General features: G+C 45.2%; 1 protein-coding gene across 35 annotated transcripts in view; it reads left to right on the top strand.

Moving 5' to 3' along the window:
• The first annotated feature begins 964 nt into the window (after window positions 1–964).
• RNASEH1 (ribonuclease H1) overlaps window positions 965–23505 on the top strand; it is a 28541-nt gene continuing 6000 nt past the window's right edge. For 15 of the 35 annotated variants that reach the window (XR_010136396.1, XR_010136402.1, XR_010136401.1 and 12 more), the window contains exons 1-8: window positions 1924–2146; window positions 3373–3488; window positions 9140–9304; window positions 10991–11090; window positions 12316–12370; window positions 12712–12796; window positions 13390–13514; window positions 15593–15763. Coding sequence is in view for 3 of the 35 variants with exons in the window: in XM_054548439.2 (XP_054404414.1) it covers window positions 2019–2146; window positions 3373–3488; window positions 4115–4228; window positions 9140–9304; window positions 10991–11090; window positions 12316–12370; window positions 12712–12796; window positions 13390–13514; window positions 15593–15679 (975 nt within the window). In the remaining 32 variants the exon portion in view is untranslated. Of the gene's footprint in view, window positions 2147–3372; window positions 3489–4114; window positions 4229–9139; window positions 9305–10990; window positions 11091–12315; window positions 12371–12711; window positions 12797–13389; window positions 13519–15592; window positions 20028–21345; window positions 22984–23505 lie in introns of those variants that run through there. The other 20 variants (XR_010136384.1, XR_010136383.1, XR_010136386.1 and 17 more) reach the window with 11 other exon arrangements.

Raw genomic sequence — 23505 nt, forward strand, 5'->3', positions numbered from 1 at the left:
GGCAGCTGTCAGGTCATCCTGAGAGCCTTCCCAGGCATCTCTCGGCTTCCTCAGATATCTACACAAGGGTACGATGATCAGTCATAAATGGACTTTAGGGACAGCTGTGTGTGTCTTTTTATTTTAAAATAAGAATCCGTCTTGAAGTGCAATAGGTAGGAATGAGGAATGAAAGCTATGGCCAATTTAAATTAAAATTAGGAAAGCTGAGATGTTTAAAATTGATGTTCTTTGGCCAGGCACAGTGGCTAATGCCTGTAGTCCTAGCACTTTGGGAGGCTGAGGCAGGCGGATCACTTGAGGTCAGGAGTTCGAAACCAGCCTGGCCAACATGATGAAACTCTGTCTCTACTAAAAATACATAAAAATTAGCCAGGCATGGTGGCGGGCGCCTGTAATCCCAGCTACTTGGGAAGCTGAGGCAGGAGAAATGCTTGAACCTGGGATGTGGAGGTTGCAGTGAGCCCCAATCGTGCATCGTGCACTCCAGCCTGGGCGACACAGCAAGACTCTGTTTAAAAAAAAATTCTTTGATTTCACAGAGGAACACAACTGACCACGCCAATGTACGCGTCGCTTTTGCCTGGGCCGTTCCTTCTTCCTAGAATGTCCTGCTTCTTTCTCTTTGTCTAACTCATGTGAATGAACTTTTTAAAAAATTAGTATCCTTCAAAACTGTATTTGCTCAGGCGTTCTGATGTGAGGCCCTCCTGACCCTCCAGGTGCGGTTGCTTCTCTGCTCTGTCTCTCTCTCCTCCAACAGCTTGTTCTGCCTGCGCACTATTTGCTGATGTGTTGTCTCCGAGGATTCTCAACTTTCTCACCTTCATCCCCAGGGCCTGACAAAATACATGGCAGGTGTGCAAAAGTCTTGTTAGAAGACCTTAAGAAAATTAAAGAAAAGTGGTTTAAAAATAATTCGAATAACAATGTTTGCCAATGGAGACTTTTTTTTTTTTGAGACGGAATTTCGCTCTGTCGCCCAGGTGCAACCTCCACCTCTCGAGTTCAAGCGCTTCTCCTGCTTCAGCCTCCTGAGTAGCTGCGATTACAGGCGCAGGCGACCACGCCCGGCTAATTTTTGTATTTTTAGTAGAGACAGGGTTTCATCATATTGGCCAGGATGGTCTCGATCTCCTGACCTGGTGATCCACCCGCCTTGGCCTCCCAAAGTGCTGAGATTACAGGCGTAAACCACCACGCCCCTCCAACCCATGGAGACTTTTAAAATAACTTGATTTGCTTACAGAGCAAAAGGTCAAATGGGGAGAATTCTAAAAGTTGCCTTCTCAACTCAGTTTTCTCCCAGGTCGTGGTGCTTGAGGCACTGGACATCCCCTGGTTAAACACCCACGTGCAGTGGAGCAGGGTGGGGACGCGCCCCTTCGGGGGTGGGCGCCCAAGGCAAGGGGAGGAATGTGGCTTCCACGGCCTCCCCTCTCGCCCTCCTTTGTGCTTATTCTAATTCATGAATCCTAACATCTTTTCGCCCACTAAAAAATGTGCATTCATTCATCTGGCCACAGCCCTTACTGCAGATCCGCATCCCTGGAGCTCTCGAGGAGCTGCGGTTACCGCATGTGGGTGCCGGGCGCCAGGGGGTTCAAGGGCTTCCCGCGGTGACCCGAGAACGCCGGGGCGTGGCCCCCGAACTGCGGCCTGGGGGCGGGGAGAGAAGGGGTCCCACACGGTCCATCTCGACTTTCCTCTGCCGGGCCCAGGGCTTCAGCCCGGCCAGGTGCGCCTAAGGCCCCGCTCCTATAGGCCCCGCCCCATCCCAGATCTCGCCCGCCTTCGGGACCTCAGCCCTGGGTCCGCTTCAAGTACCGACAGGAAGTTGACGAGTTCGGGCTCCGCCCTACGACCCCGCCCCTCCTTAGGCCCCGGCCCTCATCAGGACTCCGCCCAGATGTGCGTCATCTTCCCGCGCCGGTGACGGAAGTGCGGTGGTGAGCGCCGGCGGGTCGCGCCCACGCTGGGCCGGGAGTCGAAATGCTTCCCGGTGCCGGGAGTGAGCGATGAGCTGGCTTCTGTTCCTGGCCCACAGAGTCGTCTTGGCCGCCGTGTCCTGCCACCGCGGCTCTCGCGGGTTCGGGATGTTCTATGCCGTGAGGAGGGGCCGCAAGACCGGGGTCTTTCTGACCTGGTGAGTGGCCCGCTCGCCGAGGCGCCTCCCTGCCGGCATCGGGGTCGAGGGAGGCCGGAGCTCGGCTCACCCCGGCGGCGGGAGCCTGGCGGTCCGAGTCTGTGCCGCGCGCTGTGGCTGTGGGTGGTCGGGCGACCGCCTCGTTTTCCTGCTCGGCCGGCGGGGTTCCAGGAGGCTCATGGCCGGGGACTGGACCGCGCCGAAGACTTGTTTGAAGTATCAGAAACGTCGCGTAAAGGTTAGGGGTGGCCTAATAAACCCTATGTTTAATCCTTCATCTTTGTTGCAGTTAAAGTGCAACAAAAAGTGACACGTAATCAGAACTAACCCCCGTTACCAGAAGACTTTCCGTACCAGCTAAATTGGGACTGGAACTCAGTACCTAATCTTCCCTTTTTAAAAAGGTAAATTCTAATAAGCCAGTATTTGCAGTTGGATCCTTGTAACAACCCTTGGAGGTGAGAGGGATTGTTCTCACTTTCAGATGTAGTTCCTGTGTTCAGGAAGTTCCCAGGGCATGTAACTGACAGAGAAAGGACTTGAGCCCAGCTATTCTGACTCTGCCACCAGAACTCTTCCCATTACAAGATAGCAAAGTTCGTTACTTGTGTTTCCCCATGCACGGCAGCTATAGTGTTGAGGAAGAAGCATCTCAGAAGTTGACCTTTTTGTTGTAATGAAATGGTTAATATTTTTTTCAAAGACCCCAGTATTTTGTTATGCTTTGAGTTTGACGAAAGCCTTATGGTGCCGGTGTGCTGGCTGGCTGGCATACAGTAGAACACAGGTGTAGAGTCTGACGTGCAGGTTAAAACTATAAGGTGCGACTCTGCCCTTTTCACGCAAAAATTGGTCCTCTATATCCAGTTTGCATTCTCAGTTTCAGCTAACCATAGATCAAAAATATTTGGAAAAAATTAAAATAGAATACAGTTTTAAAATACGCATAAAAAGGCAATACAACTATATACATTGTACTAGATATAAACTAGAGATGATTTAAAGCATACAAGAAGATGTGTGTAGGTTATGTGCAAATACACCATTTTATGCAAAGGACTTAAGCGTCCTCTGATGTTGGTATCTGTGATGGGGGTGGAGGACTTCCTGGAATCAGTCTCCCTCAGATACCAAGGGACAACTGTATTTCCAACCTTAAGAATCTCAATAAAAAAGGGGATAGGTTAGAGAGGGAAGAAGGAAATAACATTGCACATCTTTTCCAGGAATGAGTGCAGAGCACAGGTGGACCGGTTTCCTGCTGCCAGATTTAAGAAGTTTGCCACAGAGGATGAGGCCTGGGCCTTCGTCAGGAAATCTGCAAGCCCAGAAGTTTCAGAAGGTAGTCACCTCTCATATCAGTGTGACATTTTGACCTATTCAAAGGCTTTCATATGCCAGATGGCATTTGATCTGTATAGCTACCCTCTAGACATGTAGGGAACCTCGTGTGATTGTTTTCATTTTACAAATTAGGGAACAGGCTGAAAGCAGTTACAAATAGTGGTTCATATTACTTACAGTATTAGGGATAAGCCAGGACTCAGCTCTCCTGTTCCATTCAGCCTTTTATGCCATAATTCCTTGTCTTCTAAAAAAAAAAATACTTGTCCAGCCTGGCCAACATGATGAAACTCCGTCTCTACTAAAATACAAAAATTAGCTGGGCATGGTGGCGCACACCTGTAATCCCAGCTACTCGGGAGGCTGAGGTGGGAGAATTGCTTGAGCCCGGGAAGTGGAGGCTGCAGTGAGCCGAGATTGCGCCACTGTACTCCAGCCTGGGTGACAGGGCAAGACTCGTCAAAAAAAAAAAAAAATACTTGCATAGTTATTGGACTGAATGGGCTACAGTTGACAGGAATGAGTGTGGTTCTTTCCATGGCATGCCCCTTTGTGGTGTTTCCTTTTTATTGAGGACAGAGTCACACAATCTGAATTTCTTCTTTTTTTTTTTCCTTGAGACAGAGTCTCTGTTGCCCAGGCTGGAGTGCAGTGGCACAATCTTGGCTCACTGCAGTCTCTGCCTCCTGCATTCAAGCGATTCTCCTGCTTCAGCTTCCGGAGTAGATGGGATTACAGGTGCGTGCCACCACGCCCAGCTAATTTTTGTATTTTTTTTAGTAGAGATGGGATTTCACCATATTGGCCAGGCTGGTCTTAAACACCTGACCTCAGATGATTCACCTGCCTTGGCCTCCCAAAGTGTTAGGATTCCAGGCATGAGCAACCACGACTGTCCAATTTCTTCCAATTTTATGTGTTATAGAAAGTATGGTTATTCAAGGTTTAAAGCCCAATATAAGATTAATTCCCAATATAATTTGAAGTTTAAAGCCCATTATGCAGACTCAGATGAGCAGGGTGACGACTTTAGAGCACAAGATTTTAAAAACATTTCTGGATCTACACTGAGGAGGTGATCTTACGTGAATGTTACTTACAAACTTTTTACTATAGCAAATTAAGATTGAGCAAAGCATAGTTTTAACTACCTTATCTTGAACAGCCTCTCTAGGGGCCACTGAGATGCTTGAACCTGAACAACTGCTCCTTTGAATCATCATAACAATCCTGGACAAAGCACAATTCAGAGCGAGGCATTTTGTGTCCAGAATGGAGCCCTGAAGAGTTAGTTTGCAAAGCAGGGTCGACCCTCACTCAGTGCACCTGCTTCATCCTCTCTCTCTTCAATAGCTTTTAAAGGAGGTTCTGTTTGAGAATGAGGACACATGAAAAAGGCTCATCGATGTGACAGTTCTTACTGCTTACTGCATGACAGCCAGTAAGCTGAGAGACAAGGTGTTGGGGCAAGGAAGGCGACTTTTTTCTGAGAGCCAGCAAGCCAAGAAGATGGTGGACTAATGTCCTGAAGAACCATCTTAAGTTGATAGAACTTGAGACTTCTTTTATGTTAAGGGAAGGGGAAAGAAAGGCAGAGGTGAGATCAGGAGGTGACCGATGAGCACAGACATCTGGATGGCAGCGAGGGTCCAAGGGGATTGTCAAACTTCTCTGTTCTTGGTCAGGCCATGATGCTCCTCCTTTAAGTCTTCAACATAACATTGTTACTTGTGTGTACTCCCTCTTTATCTCCTTGGGGGTTAGTTTTGGGAACGGACCACTGTCATCCTTGCTTTAAACTATAAATTCTTCCCGTAGTTCACTCGGCCTATATGATACCACTACAGGGATGTTAAGGGAGAATGGAGGCAGTAATGCTGAGCCGCCTCCTCGCTGTTACAGCTGTTCATTTTTCTACCCAGATGGAAAAATCAGTTTGAGACAGAAAGCAGGTTTGAAAATATGGCTCTTTCCTTCTTTGCTGGGTTCCTGATACTTCCTTTTCAGTTTTCCTTTTCACAGATTTTTTGTTTTTAACCAATCAGTAATTTATTTGTATCTCAATTCTTCCAATATAAGTGTGTTTCTGTTTTTATTAAGTACTCTAAATCTTAAAGCAAGCTAGTTCTTTGTGAATCTACTTCTTTAAACTTTAGAGACCTACTAGTCAGTGACTTACGTCTATAAATTGAGATTTAGTGCCTTTAATGATTCAGATCTGCATCAAAGAAAAAATATTAGCCCCTTTTACAGTTTTTTGTTTTTTAACATTACATTTATCCTTATTTTAGAATTATTGAGCTATTTACTAGTTCTTATGGTTTATGTAAGCTGATTTAAGGTTAACTTACTTAAAAACCACAGTTTTGTGAAGTAAAACTTAACTGACAAGTGTGGTTTTTTCCTCCTTCCAAGTCTTATCTGTTCTGTAAAAAGTGTCCATCTCTGTTATAGTAAGTAAAACTAGTATTTATATCAGTGTTAAGGTTCTACAAAATGACACTTTAACCTGGACCAGAGTATTTGCATTTACTTCAGTAGAGTACCTAGAGGAACGTTTTGGAGATGAGCGTGTGAAAACAAAATCTGGCAGTGGAAACGCCAGCCGTTGCTGACGTCGTGCTGATCAGTCAAGTGTTGCCCGGCTCCCTTAGCGTTCTGAGAGGTGTGGGTTGAGAAGCTCCACTAGGCTGGAGATTTTCTTGTTCCTTTCTAATAGGTGTTCTGTGATGTTCGTGCCCCATTTCTCCATCCCTGGTTTAGGAGTTGAGAGCTGGAGGTGAATCCTGTAGTGTTGGGTTAGGGTTGTTAGTTTGCAGGTAGTTGGTTGCTCCTGTGTCCTTATTTTCACTCCATAAAGTGATAGTGTAAGGAAAAGTTTTCAGATCGTCTAGCTCAGGGCCTCATTTTACAGAAGCCCAGAGGGTTTAATTCAATTGACGGAGTTCGCAGCTGATGAAAGGTATAGCACAAATTGAAATTCTGGTTTTTTGAGTCCTGGTCTAATTTAGCTGTTCTACTTCAGCTGCCATATTACCCAGTGAGTGAGATATGGGCCCTTCCCAGATAACCCTGAGATGGTATTAAGAATCTCTTTGGGGCCGGGGACGGTGGCTCACGCCTGTAATCCCAGCACTGTGGGAGGCCAAGGCGGGTGGATCACGAGGTCAGGAGTTCAAGACCAGCCTGGCCAAGATGGTGAAACCCCATCTCTACTAAAAATACAAAAAAATTAGCCGGGCGTGGTGGTGGGTGCCTGTAATCCCAGCTACTTGGGAGGCTGCGGCAGAGAACTGCCTGAACCAGGGAGGCGAAAGTTGCAGTGAGCCACAATCGCGCCACTGTACTCCACTGGGCACAGAGCAAGACTCCGTCTCAAAAAAAAAAAAAAATCTATTTGGGATTAACCTTGAGTTCCCTCTGAAGAAAAACTTCGTTGCAGAAGAAAAACTTCATTGCAAAAGAAAAACTGCAAGAGTACTGCCCCTGAAGGGACCCAGTTGCTTCCTTTTAGTTTCTGATTTCTGTTTCCTTTTTTTTTTTTTTGAGACAGAGTCTGGCTCTGTCGCCCAGGCTGGAGTGCAGTGGCGCGATCTCCGCTCACTGCAAGCTCCACCTCCTGGGTTCACACCATTCTCCTGCCTCAGCCTCCTGAGTAGCTGGGATTACAGGCGCCCACCATCACGCCTGGCTAATTTTTGTATTTTTAGTAGAGATGGCGTTTCACCATGTTGACCAGGCTGGTCTTGAACTCCTGAGCTCAAATGATCTGCCTGCCTCAGCTTCCCAGCCCTGTTTCCCTTTCTTAATATGTCCCATTATCTCTTTATTCAAGCTAGACTAAGCTGCACCCTCTAAGCCCTCCTAGGGGTTCTTAACTTAGTATCCATGTAGTTGTATTTGAGGAAGGGAGGGGCTGAACCATGGACACAACTCATCTTTTTTTTAGATTTATTTATTTTTAAGCGAAGGGGGTCTCACTATGTTGGCCAGGTTGGATTCAAACCCGGGCTCAAGCGATACTCGTATGTCAGCCTCCCGAGTAGCTGGAACTATAGGCACACACCACTGCGCCCAGCAACACCACTGATGTTATATACACAATTTTGGGTCATGTTTTTCCTGGAGAAAGAGCCCCTTTGATTTCAAACTGTCCATGATCCCTAAAGGGTCAGGAACCCTTGGTATCATTATCTCCATCAAAACCACATTTTACTTTTTTTTTTTTTTCTTTGAAACGGAGTTTCACTCTTGTTGCCCAGACTGGAGTGCGATGGCGCAATATTGGCTCATCACAACGTCTGCCTCCCAGGTTCAAGCGATTCTCCTGCCTCAGCCTCACAAGTACGCTGGAATTACAGGCATGCGCCACCACTCGCGGCTAATTTTGTATTTTTAGTAGAGATGAGGTTTCTCCATGTTGGTCAGGCTGGTCTCCAACTCCCAACCTCAGGTGATCCACCATCCTTGGCCTCCCAAAGTGCTTGGATTACAGGCGTGAGCCACCGCGCCCGGCCAACCAGATTTTACTTTCAACAGAAGCCTTGCTACTGTCTTCACATTGTCTTTATCAAACTTATCTTGAAAAATTTAGAATTATTTCAGAGTATCAAAGTCTGAGATAGTGTGGTTGGGGTCATTCCCTTGTAAGTCTGAGATGGTATGGATGGGGTTGAGATGGTGTGGATGGGGTTGAGGTGGTGTGGATGGGGTTGAGGTGATGTGGAGGGGGTTGAGGTGGTGTGGAGGGGGTTGAGGTGGTGTGGAGGGGGTTGAGGTGGTGTGGAGGGGGTTGAGGTGGTGTGGAGGGGGTTGAGGTGGTGTGGAGGGGGTTGTGGTGTGGAGGGGGTTGTGGTGTGGAGGGGGTTGTGGTGTGGAGGGGGTTGAGGTGGTGTGGAGGGGGTTGAGGTGATGTGGAGGGGGTTGAGGTGGTGTGGAGGGGGTTGTGGTGTGGAGGGGGTTGAGGTGGTGTGGAGGGGGTTGAGGTGGTGTGGAGGGGGTAGAGGTGGTGTGGAGGGGATTGAGGTGGTGTGGAGGGGATTGAGGTGGTGTGGAGGGGGTTAGAGGTGGTGTGGAGGGGGTAGAGGTGGTGTGGAGGGGGTTGAGGTGGTGTGGAGGGGGTTGAGGTGGTGTGGAGGGGGTTGAGGTGGTGTGGAGGGGGTTGAGGTGGTGTGGAGGGGGTTGAGGTGGTGTGCATGGGGTTGAGGTGGTGTGGGGGGGTAGAGATGGTGTGGAGGGTGTAGAGATGGTGTGGAGGGGATTGAGATGGTGTGGATGGGTTGAGATGGTGTGGATGGGGTAGAGATGGTGTGGATGGGGTAGAGATGGTGTGGAAGGGGTAGAGATGGTATGGATGGGGTAGAGATGGTATGGATGGGATAGAGATGGTGTGGATGGGGTAGAGATGGTGTGGATGGGTTGAGATGGTGTGGGTGGGTCGAGATGGTGTGGAGGGGGTCGAGATGGTGTGGAGGGGGTCGAGATGGTGTGGAGGGGGTCGTTCCCTTGTTTCCCTCGTTGTAGGGCCACATACAGAGGGTGTTTTTAAGTCTGATTTAATGATACTAAATAATTTACTGAATTCTTCATTCTCTAGCATTTCGTGTTATGTTCATTGTTTCCAGCTCACAAGTGGACTCTGTCTTTCAGGGCAGGAAAATCAACATGGACAAGAATCGGAGACGAAAGCCAGCAAGCGACTCCGTGAGCCACTGGATGGAGATGGAGATGAAAGTGCAGAGCCGTATGCAAAGCACATGAAGCCGAGCGTGGAGCCGGTGCCTCCAGTTAGCAGAGACACGTTTTCCTACATGGGTACATCGTCTTTGGGTTTTCAGATTTTAATACAACAGTCATGAAAATGTTATGTGTAAAAGGTGTTTCCCACTTAATGGGGGGAGTTTCAGCTGATGTTTATCATCTTCATTCTTGTGTTTAAGGATTATTTAGAAATCACTAAGGCCGTTATTTATAATCAAATGGTGCAGAATTAAACTTTCAGATATTCTTAGGAAAACCCTTCCATGTAAATGAACAACTGTAATCTTTTGAAATACCAGTATTCCCTATGCATGCAGTACTTAATGTTAAGATGAAATGTGAAGACTCCAGCTTTTTCAAATAAGAAACACCTTGCACGCAGCTGCTTGTTATAATTGATTAGCACCAGCAATTTAACCTTTCATATTCGATCTTTGGAAAACAGGAGATTCTGTTTTATCTTGAGAAGCAAGGTAGTAGTGTACTTTTCTGCTACCTTTCACTCCAGGAATCAGTTGTATGTATTTAGTGATTCACAGAATAGAGGTCTCCTTTGTGTCTTTTACACATATGAGCAGAAAATAGAAATAAGTAGCTTTAAAAAATATAAATCAGTATATTTATAGGTTCTAATTTAATTCAAGGGAAACCAGTAGAAAATGTTTTGCCAAGCTGTATTATTTGTAGATAAGTTTTGCAGTTATGTAAAAAAAGATCAAACAAGTATTCTTTATTTGGTGATTTACTAGTGGGAATTGAAGCAAAGATTTGTGGAGTCACAGGGAGATGAGCCGTTTCCAGACACCAACCGTTGCTGGAGGCTCGGTGGCCTGGAACATGGCAGATAGCAGGTGCTGGCTCCTGAGACAGTTCAGTGGCTGGGCGGGAAGTTTGTAGTCATGCTGATGCAGTCAAGTTCCAGCTGAACTGAGGAGGAGTCTTGCCCAACACCCACACTCCCCTTGGCTCTCAGCCCCGCTCCTGTGAGGAGCACATCCCCATCCCTGCCCCTTGGCCACCGCTGAGCTCAGTCTGCCGTCCTTCGGACAAGTACTTCCACTTCCTGCGCGTACCACCGCTCTTTGCCCTCGCAGCTCAGCTCTTTTAACACTTTGCAACCTGACCTCTGCTCCCACCACACTACTGAAGTGTCCTGGTCACCAGTGGCCTGCGAGTGCCCCCATCAGTCCTTTTTTACCTTGTTCTTTACAGCCTTGGTGTGTCAATCACATCCTCTATCTAGAGGGAAAGAAGCAAAGATGGGAACCACACTTAACTAGCAGCAAATATGCCAGGGAAGAAATTAGACCAGCACTGGTCAGGAGGCTGGGCCCTCTGGCAGGCAGGGTCACCGTCATGCTGAGGCACTGCTTGTCTCTGGGCAGATGGCTCCCTGGGAGTGAAGGTGACCCTGCCATGGAGACAGAGTCATTGTCCTTTGAACCCTCAGTGTGGGATATGAACAGTAGTTCTTATTGCAGCAGGCTCTAGTTTTACAGAGTGACTGCCTTCACCCTGAACTTGCCTGGCCTACAAGATCAAAATGTAAGTGGATTCCAAGCATAAATGTTAGGTGCCCCCTTGTAAGTAATTGAGCACGTTTTCCTAGAGAGAAAATGTTTGCAGCATTGTAAAATACCCTCTTGGTTTAAAATGCTAAGTCGACCTAGTGGATTTTTGAGGTGAATTTCAGTTTTTTGTAAGGTCAGCCCAGCAGCGTTTACTTCCCTTTTCCCACAGGAGACTTCGTCGTCGTCTACACGGATGGCTGCTGCTCCAGTAATGGGCGTAGAAGGCCACGAGCAGGAATCGGCGTTTACTGGGGCCCGGGCCATCCTTTGTAAGTAAACAAAGGAAGCTGAGTTTTACTGAATCATGTTCCACAACTTGTGAAAAGATGAGGCGGGATCTGCTCATTGGTTGATTATTGGGAAAACCTGCAGATAAGTAGCTCTGCCAGGGGGTAGCAGAGGAGCAGCTTTGGTTTGTGTTGGGGCTAAGCGGCATTGCTTTTCAGAACGTCAGGTACCTCAGCTTTACTTCCTTTGCTTTTTTTTTTTTTTTTTAAGACAAGGTCTCACACTGTTGCTCAGGATGGAGTGCAGTGGCACAAACACAGCTCGCTGGAGCCTTGACCTTCTGGGCTCAAGCGATCCTCCCACCTTGGCCTCCCAGAGTATTGGGATTATGGGTGTGAGCCACCGCACCTGGCTTTGCTGTTTCTTTCTTGCCCTGGGGAGGAGTCTCACTCTATCGCCCAGGCTAGAGTGCAGTGGCGTGATCTTGGCTCACTGCAAGCTCCACTTCCCAGGTTCACGCCATTCTCCTTCCTCAGCCTCCTGAGTAGCTGGGACTACAGGCGCCTGCCACCAGGCCCGGCTAATTTTTTGTATTTTTAGTAGAGATGGGGTTTCACCGTGTTAGCCAGGATGGTCTCGATCTTCTGACCTCGTGATCCGCCCACCTTGGCCTCCCAAGAGGAGTCTTTTTTCAGTAGAGATGAAGTCTCACTATGTTGCCCAGGCTGTGCTCAAATTTCTGGGCTCATGCGATCCTCCCACCTTGTCCTCCCAAAGTGCCGAGATCACAGGTGTGAGCTACCACCCCTTGCCCAAAAATTGCTCGTTCTTTTAGGAAGCTCTGGATCTCCTGGTGACCCCAAATTTTAAATAACTTGTCTAAGGGTTTTTCTGGTTCCTTGATTTCATTTTCCTCCTTTACTTCATGGAGGTTTTTAGTAGTTTCAGTCCGAAGTCTCATTCTCTCCATTCTTCTTCCTGAGTTTTCTCCTGGGATTCTTTCTGCTGCAGCCACAGGGCCTAACCCAGGGTCCGCAGAGAACTAGCTTTTACTTCCTCTGCCCTGGTGGAACCCATGAGAGAAGGTGCCCGAGTGTGGAAACCTGTGTGCTCCTCTCTGCTTCTGGGAGTCTCTCTGTTTGATTTTTATATGATGCTTTTCTATTTCAAATAAGAATACACACTAGTTTATCGTTATCCATTAAGAAGAATCACTTTGAGAATTCACTTTATACTTTTATTTTCTTTTGTACTGTTTTGAAACAGAAATGTAGGCATTAGACTTCCTGGGCGGCAGACAAACCAAAGAGCAGAAATTCATGTAAGTTATCAGATACGTTTAAGCCTCTCATTTTTGAGCATTGAGTATGAAATTATCAAATAAACTAATTCTTTTTTTTTCTACCTATACATATAAGATATTTGAAGAGGAGACTTGGGTTTAATAACAATTTTGAAAAACAGGAATTTTGTAGAAAAATTCTGAAAACTTATTTCAAATAGATGTCTACACAGGAGAATTGTATGTATAGTAGTGTTTCATACAGAGAATATAATCATCACAGTACAGAGGGGATGTTTCAATTTCGAAGTACTTTTGAACTTCATTAATGTCAAAGTTGAACATTTTCTGTAGCATGACTATCGACTTTTCTTTTCAAGGCAGCCTGCAAAGCCATTGAACAAGCAAAGACTCAAAACATCAGTAAACTGGTTCTGTATACAGACAGTATGTTTACGATAAATGGTAAGCTTTCACATTTGATTTCTTCTGTTTTTCCAGTAACTGAAGGGAAATTGGTAGGAGGTGTTGTAACAGGGCAGGACCCAAATGGGAACAGGGGGGATGACATTGGTTTGTCAGGTACCAAGCAAAGAGTGAGGATTTTGGAGTCTCCTTTCTGCTGCTCCGATGTTTTCCACATGCTTATTTCTTTCCCAGGCACTGGAGATGCAGTCAGAAGTGGAAGTGGCTCTGCTCTAGTGTTAATTCTAGTCTGTGTGTGTATAAGTCAGTTAAGATGGCGTATTCACTGCTCCTTTGGGAAATGCCCTGAATAGGAGCACGTAGGGGATGCTTACGAGGCTGGGGAAGGCTCCTGGGAGAAATGACATCTTAAGCTGACAGCTGTAGGTAGAATACAAGTTAGGGGAAAGGGAAGAGAGGCGGGTATTTCAGGCTGTGCCAAAGGCCAAAGCAACTAAGGCCAGCTAAGGAAGTGAAGAGTCAAGGGTGGTGACTCAGAATACAAGTGGGATCAATTATAAGAGGTAAGACTAAGGAGGTGAAAAAGGCAGGACACTCAAGATTGACTCACCAGTGATCACGCATTTTTGTAGGTATAACTAACTGGGTTCAAGGCTGGAAGAAAAATGGGTGGAAGACAAGTGCAGGGAAGGAGGTGATCAACAAAGAGGACTTCGTGGCACTGGAGAGGCTTACCCAGGGGATGGACATTCAGTGGGTGCGTATCTTAAATGTTCATGTCCTATGGGTATTATGACCAAATAAGCTAAGTTTACTAGAGATTAATGGTTTATGTAAGTGGTTTAATGACATAACAATTTCCATGAAATTAATATCATAATGTATATTAAAACATATTTGAGGCTGGGCGCGGTGGCTCACGCCTGTAATCCCAGCACTTTGGGAGGCTGAGGTGAGTGGATCATGAGGTCAGGAGTTCAAGACCAGCCTGGCCAGTATGGTGAAACTCCATCTCTATTAAAAAATACAAAAATTAGCCGGGCATGGTGGTGTGTGCCTGTAGTCCCAGCTACTCAGGAGGCTGAGGCAGGAGAATCACTTGAACCTGGGAGGCGGAAGTGGCAATGAGCTGAGATCGCGCCACTGCACTCCAGCCTGAGCAACGATATGAGACTCCAAGACCCCGTCTCAAAAAAAAAAAAAAACACGTATTTGAGCGCCTGGGCTCAGTAGTTCACATCTGTAACCCACTTTAGAAGGCCCAAATGGGCTGACTACTTGAGCTGAGAAGTTCGAGACCAGCCTGGATAACATGGTGAGACTCTATTTCTAGAAAAAATAAAAAATTACCCAGGTGTAGTGGCGCATGCCTGTAGTCTAGTTACTCAGGACACTGAGGTGGGAGGATTACTTGAGCTGGGGAGGTCGAGGTTGCAGTGAGCCAAGATTGTACCACTGTACTCTAGCCTGGGCGACAGAGCGAGGCCCTGTCTCAAAAATACAAAACAAACCCACCCACATAACACACATTTGATTCTTTTCTTTATCATACAAGTAATACAATTTTTTGGTTTGGTTTGGTTTGGTTTGGTTTGGTTTTTGAGGCAGGTCTCACTCTGTCACCCCAAGCTCTGTGATCTCATTGCAACCTCTGCCTTCTGGGTTCAAGTGATTCTTGTGCCTCAGCCTCCCAAGTATCTGGGATTACAGGCATATGCCACCACTCCTGGCTAATTTTTGTATTTTTAGTAGCGATGGTGTTTTGTCATGTTACCCAGGCTGGTCTTGAACTCGACCTAAAACAGTCCACCTGCCTTGGCCTCTCAAAGTGCCGGGATTACGTTTGTTTTGTGTCACTTCCTGTATGTTTTTGTTTTATGATAAAAAGGTTTACAACTAAATAAATAATCATGTCAAACTTTTATTTATTGTTTTGAGACGGAGTCTCACACTGTTGCCCAGGCTGGAGTGCAGTGGCGCAATCTCAGCTCACTGCAACCACAAGTAATACAATTTTAGTGAGAATATCACTAGGCATAGAATACACAGGCAGTGTGGTTTGAAGGATGTTCTGCAATCCTTATATTTTGTTAAGAACATGAAGTAACACCCAACCTGGGCACATGGCATTACTATGACAGCTGTATGTCACCCTGTTCATTTCTTTGGAATGCATCATAATGTTAAATAAAACTATCAGTGTATTTTGTTTCAAACAATAGTAAGGTTGTGTGATTAAAGCCTTGGTAATAGAACTTTTATTCCAAGATGGCAGCATTTTTTAAAATCATAGATCGTGTTTATTAAAAAGTTTTTTTCAAGCAATACAGAACAAATTAAACTGCAACCATTGTCTCAACCCTGCCTTGTTCTGCCTTCCCGGTACCACTGATAACAGTTTGGAAGCCTGATGTGTAAATTTGCTTTGGCAACATAAATGTAGACAGTGGTTAAATAAGTACATTATTCTTTCTGACAGCAGTGCAAGGGAAGCCTGTGTGTGTGTTGTATACATATCTGTCCACCCATCTGTACACACATGTGTTTTGCCTGGAAAGCTTATCAAGTCCCATTGATAAGTGGGGAGGAAATAGCAATATGAACGGTAAAATCCAATTTGTGGAAAAACAAAATGGAATGTTTGTAAATACATCCATTGCGTAAACACGTGAAGAATCGACAGCGTGCTGTGAGGATCATGTTTGGGGAGAGGAGCGTTGCAGTTGAGCTTATGCTATGCAGTCTGTTCTGAATGGTTTTTTATGATGAGAATATAGTCATGTGTTGCTTATGTAAAGATGAGTGAAAATAAAAGGAAAACATTTATCTTAACAGATGCATGTTCCTGGTCATTCGGGATTTATAGGCAACGAAGAAGCTGACAGATTAGCCAGAAAAGGAGCCAAACAATCGGAAGACTGAGCCATGTGACTTTAGTCCTTGGGAGAACTTGAGCCAGTGGCTGTCTTGCTACTTGTACTTACTGGTGTGGAAAATAGCCTGCAGGTAGGACCATTGCAGTGATGGGCAGATGCGTCTTTCACACGGAATCAGGCACAGTGGCCTTCTGTGACACGTTTTTATAAAAATTGTTCAGTGTATAATAAATGGAACATGTTTGAGATTGGAGAATTCTGTGAGATTTCCGCATTATGTTTACTGGGTTCAGTCCTGTCCTTGCTTGTTTTATTGCGGGCCAGCAAGGCAAATGGCCTAAAATGCTGCGGCTTCTATTTTGATAAGAAATCAAAACACCATTGGCTAAAAGATGCACCTCAGAAGTCTGGAAGCATTCTGAAAGCATCCATTTACAGTCCAGTTGACAGGATTGAGTCTCCTGCTTGTATAGGTGACTTGTGCCCGTGGGTACATTAAAGGAACATGCTGCCCAGGGCCTGGGCGGGCAGCTCAGTGGGCAGGATGTGTGCTGGGTCTCGGCCCCATGTGCCTGCTTGCTGGGCACTTAGTATAGGGCAAAGCCTGCCTGCAGGCGACCCTAGCTGCTAGGCCATTCTCTGGGAACAGCTGCGACTTGTAAAGACCAAGATGCGTAAATAAACTTTGAAAAATTTATTTGGCTCTTTTGTTAAAAACTGTGCAAATTAAAAAAAAAAAAAGAATGACACCGGCTGGGCATGGTGGCTCACTTCTGCAATCCCAGCACTTTGGGAGGCCAAGGCAGGCAGATCACTTGAGGTCAGGAGTTTGAGACCAGCTTGGCCAACATGATGAAACCCTGTCTCTACTAAAAATACAAAAATTATCCAGGTGTGGTGGCACGGGCTTGTAGTCCCAGCTACTTGGGAGGCTGAGGCACAAGAATCGCTTGGAACAAGGAGGCGGAGGTTGCAGTGAGCCGAGATTGCACCACTGCACTCCAGCCTGGGCAACAGAGTGAGACTCTGTCTCAAAAAAAAAAAAAAAAGGTAATACAAGTTTGACATGATTATTTATTTAGTTTTAAACCTTTTTATCATAAAAACATACAGGAAGTGACACAAAACAAATGTATAGCTTATTGAATGATTATGATTATAAGGTGAATAACCTTTGTGTCCACCACCTGGGGAAGGAATAGTACTTTGCCAGATACCCCAGAAGGCTCTCCAAGTGCCCCTCCAGCCGCAGCCCCCTTCTTCTCCCCCTCCTTGCCCCCGGAAGTAATCCTGACTTTCACAGAAATGACTTTCTTAGTTTTTTGTTGGCAGTTTAGTCTTGTCTGCTTTTTTTTGTTTATTTTTTTTAACTACTTCAGTGTCCATCTGCAGTCCCGTCTGCCTCACTGTTTTCCCTGCCATTTATCTGTTGAAGAGCCTGGGCTGTTTGTCCCATGGCTTCCCACAGTGTAGATTTTGCTGACCACGTGGTCATGGTGTAGTTCAGCATGGCCCTCTATGTTTCCTGCACATTGGCAGCTGGGTCCAGAGGCTTGATGAGCCTCAAATTTGATCCCTTTGGCAGGAGAATAGGCGGTTAGGAGCTTTCCTCAGGAAAGTACCATGTTGACAGCAGCTGATGCTCAGTGCCAAGATCCATTAATTATTTGGGGTTGCAAAATGGTGGTATTCTCATTCTGTCATTTTGCTTGCCTTTATTGGCTGGAATGGTTTTCTAAGAAAGTGTTTTCTGTTTTATACTTATCTGGTTACCCAGTGGTACGGTTCATATACGAAGGGCAGGATACATGCTTGATTCTTTGCTCTTGTACACTAACTTTTTAAGATAATGCATTAGTTGTCTGTCAAGGAAGGTGAGTGGTGAAGGGTTTTTACTTATATACAAGAATTCATGGGCTGGGCATGGTGTCTTATGCCTGTAATCCCAGCACTTTGGGAGGCTGAGGCTGGAGGATCACGTGAACTCAGGAGTTTGAGACTAGCCTGGGCAACATAGCGATACCCTGTCTCTACAGAAAATTAAAATAAAATCAGGTGGGTGTGGTAGTGCCTGCCTGTTGTCCCAGCTATTCTGGAGGCTGAGATGGGAGGATCGCTTGGACCCAGGAGGTCGAGGATGCATGAGCTGTGACCATGCCACCGCACTCCAGCCTGGGCGACAGCAAGTCCTTGTCTTAAAAAAAAAAAAAATAATTTGTGGAGTTAAGCATATTTGGTGGGTTTCAATCTGTTGTGATTTTTATCTTTATTTAGCTCAGACTAGCTTATTCAGTCAGTGAGAGGGAGCCTCTTGAGCTTGGCTCTTGATTTCTTTTGATAAGTGTACACACGTGTGCATGCATGTGTGCACAGAACACATGCACAGTCATTGATAGCTCCCTGCAGCCTGGCATGTCAGGATGCTCCTAGGCCCATTTTATACAGCTTCTGCTCCAAACTTGTCTTAAAAGAAAAACTTTAGACAAGTTAGCAGTTTAATTGAGCAGAAAATAGTTTCTTCAGCTGGGTAGCACTCAGGACCAAAAGTGGTTCAGAACGCTCTCCTGTGCGTTGTGTGCAGGCTGTATTTATTTATAGCCACAGGAAGGGAAAGACACACGTACATGGCCAGACTGACAGCAGGTCGGCCTCCACCTCACATAGGCATGTTTTGGCAGCCTTCAGCCTGTGATTGGTGAAACTCTGCTGCTTGTTACAGAAGTGTACTCTCAAGTCAGGTCCCAGTTTGCTTATACATTAAGTGAGGTTATAAGTCACTATGTACAGAGGCAGTTTTAGGCCAAACTTAATTCCATTTAACACTTGGAATCCATTATTTTTTCCAGAGTCTCTGGTAGAGTTGGTATTTCAGATCCAGTTTAGGATGCTCATTGCTATCGGGTTGGTCATTGTTTCTAGATTTTTGGACAGAGCTTTAAAAAAATACAAACGTTGCACACACACATTTAAAGGAAGAATATTTTCTGAGCCTATATTGATATTCCCAATACAAATTGAGGGTCATGGGGCCTTTACGTAGTCTCTTCTATATGATGTCTGTGTCTCCTGCACTTGGAATCCTGCTTCTGAAGACACAGGACGATGGTATGGAATATCCCGTAATCACTCACTTGTTTTATTCCTCTTTAGCATTTAACATTTAAAAAAAATACCAATACCGTAGCATTAATTGTGATGATGAAAACAGCACTGTGTCTACATTGTCAGAAAAATCACTCCCTTTTACTGCCATTGACTCATTTTTGTATGTTCAGTTCTTATAACCGGTCTATAGTCAGTGTCATCTTGAGGACAGTATTCTTTGAGTTTCTGATGTTGAATTCAGTTTTGCTGGATGCGAAATTCTTGGCCCAGATTTTCTTTGAGTATCTTGTTTTCTGTTTTCTTGCAGCATAAAGTGATGCATGAAAGGCCTGATGAATCTTGTTTTCTTCCCCTGACAGTCATATGCTGTTTTTTCTTAGATGCCCAAAGGATTTTTTCCTTTTTCTGTCAAGTCGGCAGTTTTATTCAAACGTGTCATGTGTTGGTATTGGTTGTCCTGGTCCATATTTGCAAGTGTATGGTGTGCTCTTTCTATGTGTACTTCACATCTGTTATTTTAAGAAGATTTGCTTGAACTGGAGTTTAGTGTTATATTTTTCTTGCTTTGGCTGTTTTCTGTGGGGATCCCTGTTATCTGTATGTTGAAATCTAAATTGCCTGTTTTCAGTGTTTGCCACTGTCTCTTGAATCTCTTTTATCTCTTTCTTTGTTTCGTTTTGAGTTTTAAGAGTTGTTATTATACCACTTTTGTTTTGTTTTGTTATTTAAAATAGGAACAGTGTCTCACTCTGTTGTCCAGGCTGGTCTTAAACTCCTGGCCTCAAGCGATCCTCCTTCCTTAGCCTCCCAAAGTGCTGGGATTACAGGTGTGAGCCACCAAACCTGGCCCCACCTTGCTTTTTAGAACAGCTCTATTGAGGTGTAACTGACAGATAACGAATTGCACATACGTAAAGTGATGGATGCATTTGCCTGTGAATCTATCACCAGAACATGTCCGTCACCACCAACAGCATTTTCACACCCCTTTGTAAACCGTCCCTCGTGTCCCCCATGTTCAGGCAACCACCGGTCTGCTCTCTCTCACTAAAGGTTAATTTATATATTCTAGAATTTTATCTGAGTGGAATCGCAGAGCAAGTACTGTGGGGGGAGGTGCTTCTTTTACTCAGCATAATTATTTTGGCATTCACCCATTTTGTGTACATCAATAATCCACATTTTGTATTGCATGGATATACCACAGTTTATTTATTTACCTGTTGACCGATATTTCGATTATTTCCAATTTCTAAATAAAAATAAAGCAAAGCTGCTGTGAACATTTATATCCTCGTCTTTGTCTTCTATTTCTCTTGGGTAAATGTCTTGGAATGGAATGCCTGGGTCATATGGCAGGTGTGTGCTCTTTTTTCTTTTTCTTTTTTTTTTTTTTTGGAGACGGAGCCTCACTCTGTCACCCAGGCTGGAGTGCAGTGGCACAATCTTGGCTCACTGCAAGCTCTGCCTCCTGGGTTCACACCGTTCTCCTGCCTCAGCCTCCTGAGTAGCTGGGACTACAGGTGCCCGTCACTACACCCGGCTAATTTTTTTGTATTTTTAGTGGAGACGGGGTTTCACCGTGTTAGCCAGGATGGTCTCAATCTCCTGACTTCGTGATCTGCCTGCCTCGGCCTCCCAAAGTGCTGGGATTACAGGTGTGAGCTACCGTGCCCAGCCAGCAGGTGTGTGCTTTTTAAGAAACTATGAAATTTTTCCAAGTGTGAACTTTACATTTTACATTCCCTCCAGCCAGGCAGGAGAGTTCCAGTTCACTCCACATCCTTGTCAACACTTGTCACCTCATTCTGTTACAAATGTCCATAAGTTTTTTGGTTTTGCTGTTTAGTAGTTCTGTTTTTAGGTGGGGATTTGAGAAGATTCAAAAAGCATGCTCCTGCTGCTGCCTCTGTCTTCTGAGAATCTGTGATTTAAAAAAAAAAAAATTGAACCAGAATTGGAAATAGGTGAAAAGTTGTGCCTCTAGAAACTTTACGGTCTGTGGGATTTTCACAATACAAATGATGTTGGCTGGGCACAGTGGCTCGCGCCTGTAATCCCAGCACTTTGGGAAGCTGAAGCAAGTGGATCACGAGGTCAGGAGTTCAAGACCAGCCTGACCAAGATGGTAAAACCCCATCTCAACTAAAAATACAAAAATTACCCAGGCGCGGTGGCAGGTGCCTGTAATCCCAGCTACTCGGGAGGCTGAGGCAGGAGAATTGCTTGAACCTAGGCTGCAGAGGTTGCAGTGAGCCAAGATTGCGCCACTGCACTCCAGCCTGGGCGATAGAGTGAGACTCTTGTTTCAAAACAAAAAACAAAAATGATGTCAGTACAGCAGAAAGTGCATGAAGCCAGAGGGAAGGAAAGATCCAACCACTTTTAAAGAGGAATCTTAAATTTTTAGGGGGCAATTTTTTTTTTTATTAAAAGAAAATACTGAGAATCAAAAAATCAGCTGCATTTTTTATATCTTTAGAAACTTACAATGATATATAATTGCATCTTCATCAGCTCCAAATCAAAATATTTGAGTGACTGTTATATCAGATTGTACTACATATTGTGGAATATATAAGCTTTCAACTGATGCTCCTTTAATAGGATGTTCGTGCCGCACAAATAGAGGCCGTTGAAGAAGTGTTCTTTGTGCAGAACTCCCCTCCTGTTGTCTGCCGGTACTGGAGCATCACGGTGTCACCCCATTGCTGAAGCCTGAAGGTAGCCACTCTGCCATCTTGTAGGACAGGCACAAAAGTGCACGAAGCCGGAGGTCAAACAAAACGAGAAAGAAAAAGCCCTCCTGGCTGGTGGACAGCGTGGGTTACTGTAAATAGGAACCAGTGAAATCTGCACTCCTGATTCAGGTGATGTTCATTTCAAGTTGAGCAAGTCTGGGCCGCAGATGCTGTGTCTGAAAAGGAGGGCCTTGGGGTAGATTTCTGGTCTTTTTCCTAATTCTAATATTCTAGTAGTTCTGGAGCAAGAAGGAATAGGTCACTCAACTAAAGCCCCTTTTTTATGAACGTGATGAGCCGACATTCAGAACTCAGTAAGAGGATGTCATCAGAACAAAACACGTAGCAATCATGGTGGTCGTGGTTCCTCAGTTCGTAAACACTCAGGAGTAACGTGGGGAGGGCCGGCTGCATCTGCCTGCATTGTGTCTCCTGGCACACAGAAGACGTTGACTATGCTGGCCAGCTCATTCAAGCAGCTTTGGTTCTTAAGTGCCCATTGAGAGACAGGAATTGGCACAAGGCGACTCTGATATTGTGTTGACATAAGTATTTGTCAAAGAACAACTTTCATCAAAATATGCCCCCAAATTAAGATTTTTTGGTGATACGGGAAGCGGCCAGTATACGGTGGTAGGGTTTTGGACAAAGACAAATATGAATGAAGTGGGAAACAGGGCGAATGGACCGCTTTCTCTACCCCCAGCTGACAGAGCTGTTCTCTAAACCTAAATATGCACAGATTCGTGTGTATTAAAGGCAGTACCTCAACAGTAAACAAGGGTCTTTAACCTAGGATTTAACATCCAGCAACCATGAAAGAAGACTACGTATAAATAAAAAGGGTTTTGAAGAGCCATAAGCAAAAACAAGCTAGGAAAATAATTTGCAACTCATATCACAAAGGACTAATTTCCCTAATATATAAGAACTAGAAATTGAAAAAAACTAACAACTCAGAAGAATGGATTGGCCAAATAGTTTACAGAAAAAGAAATACTCATGGCCCTTTAGGAATGAAAAGATGCTCAACTTCACTCACGAGAGAATGCAAATTAAAACACCAAGACATCATTTCTCTGTACGATATTAGCAACAGTGCATATGTTGCTGAGGCTGCCTGGAAACGTGTGCTCACCTGTGTTGGTGCTGAGTGCAGATCGGCACCACTCAACACCAGACAGAGGCGTGGTCCACTGTCAGAATTACAAATGCTTTGATGTTTAATCCACCAGTCCCCACTCTGCAGATTGTATGCTGTAGATACACCTTGCACACATAAAAATAAAAGATGACCAGGTTTTTAATATCAGAGAACTGGAAACAATACTGGGACCTGAAGCGGCCGTGGAATAAACAGCATTAGAGTGACGGACCCCATAAGTACCCACAGACCAGAAGGCTCTCTGGGCGCTGTTAAGTGGAAAAAGGAAAGTACTGATTCATGTTACAGCAGGCTGCCTTTTGTGTCAAAGAGGATAAATAAAAATTCACAAACACCGAGGTATTACTCTATTACACTGGGAATGAGGAGAGGATGCTGTGGGTGGGAACAGGGCGATAATGAGACTTGCTGGTGTGTGTATCTTTGTATGCTATCTTTTTATTTTTTATTTTATATATAATATATATTTTTTTGAGATGGAGTTTTGCTCTTGTTGCTCAGGCTGGAGTGCAGTGGTGCCATCTCGGCTCACTGCAACCTCTGCGTGCTGGGTTCAAACAATTCTCCTGCCTCAGCCTTCCGAGTAGCTGGGACTACAAGATGCCCAACACCACGCCCGGCTACTTTTTTTGTATTTTTAGTAGAGGCAGGGTTTCACCATGTTGGCCAGGCTGGTCTCCAACTCCCGACCTCATGTGATCCACTTGCCTCGGCCTCCCAAAGTGCTGGGATTACAGGTGTGAGCCACTGTGCCCAGCCTGTATGCTATCTTAAAAAAAAATTGTTTTAAGACAGAGTTTCGCTCTTGTTGGCCAGGCTGGAGTGCAATGGTACGATCTCAACTCACTGCAACCTCTGCCT

This window comes from Pongo abelii, chromosome 12, assembly GCF_028885655.2.
Source record: "Pongo abelii isolate AG06213 chromosome 12, NHGRI_mPonAbe1-v2.0_pri, whole genome shotgun sequence".
Lineage (NCBI taxonomy): Eukaryota > Metazoa > Chordata > Mammalia > Primates > Hominidae > Pongo > Pongo abelii.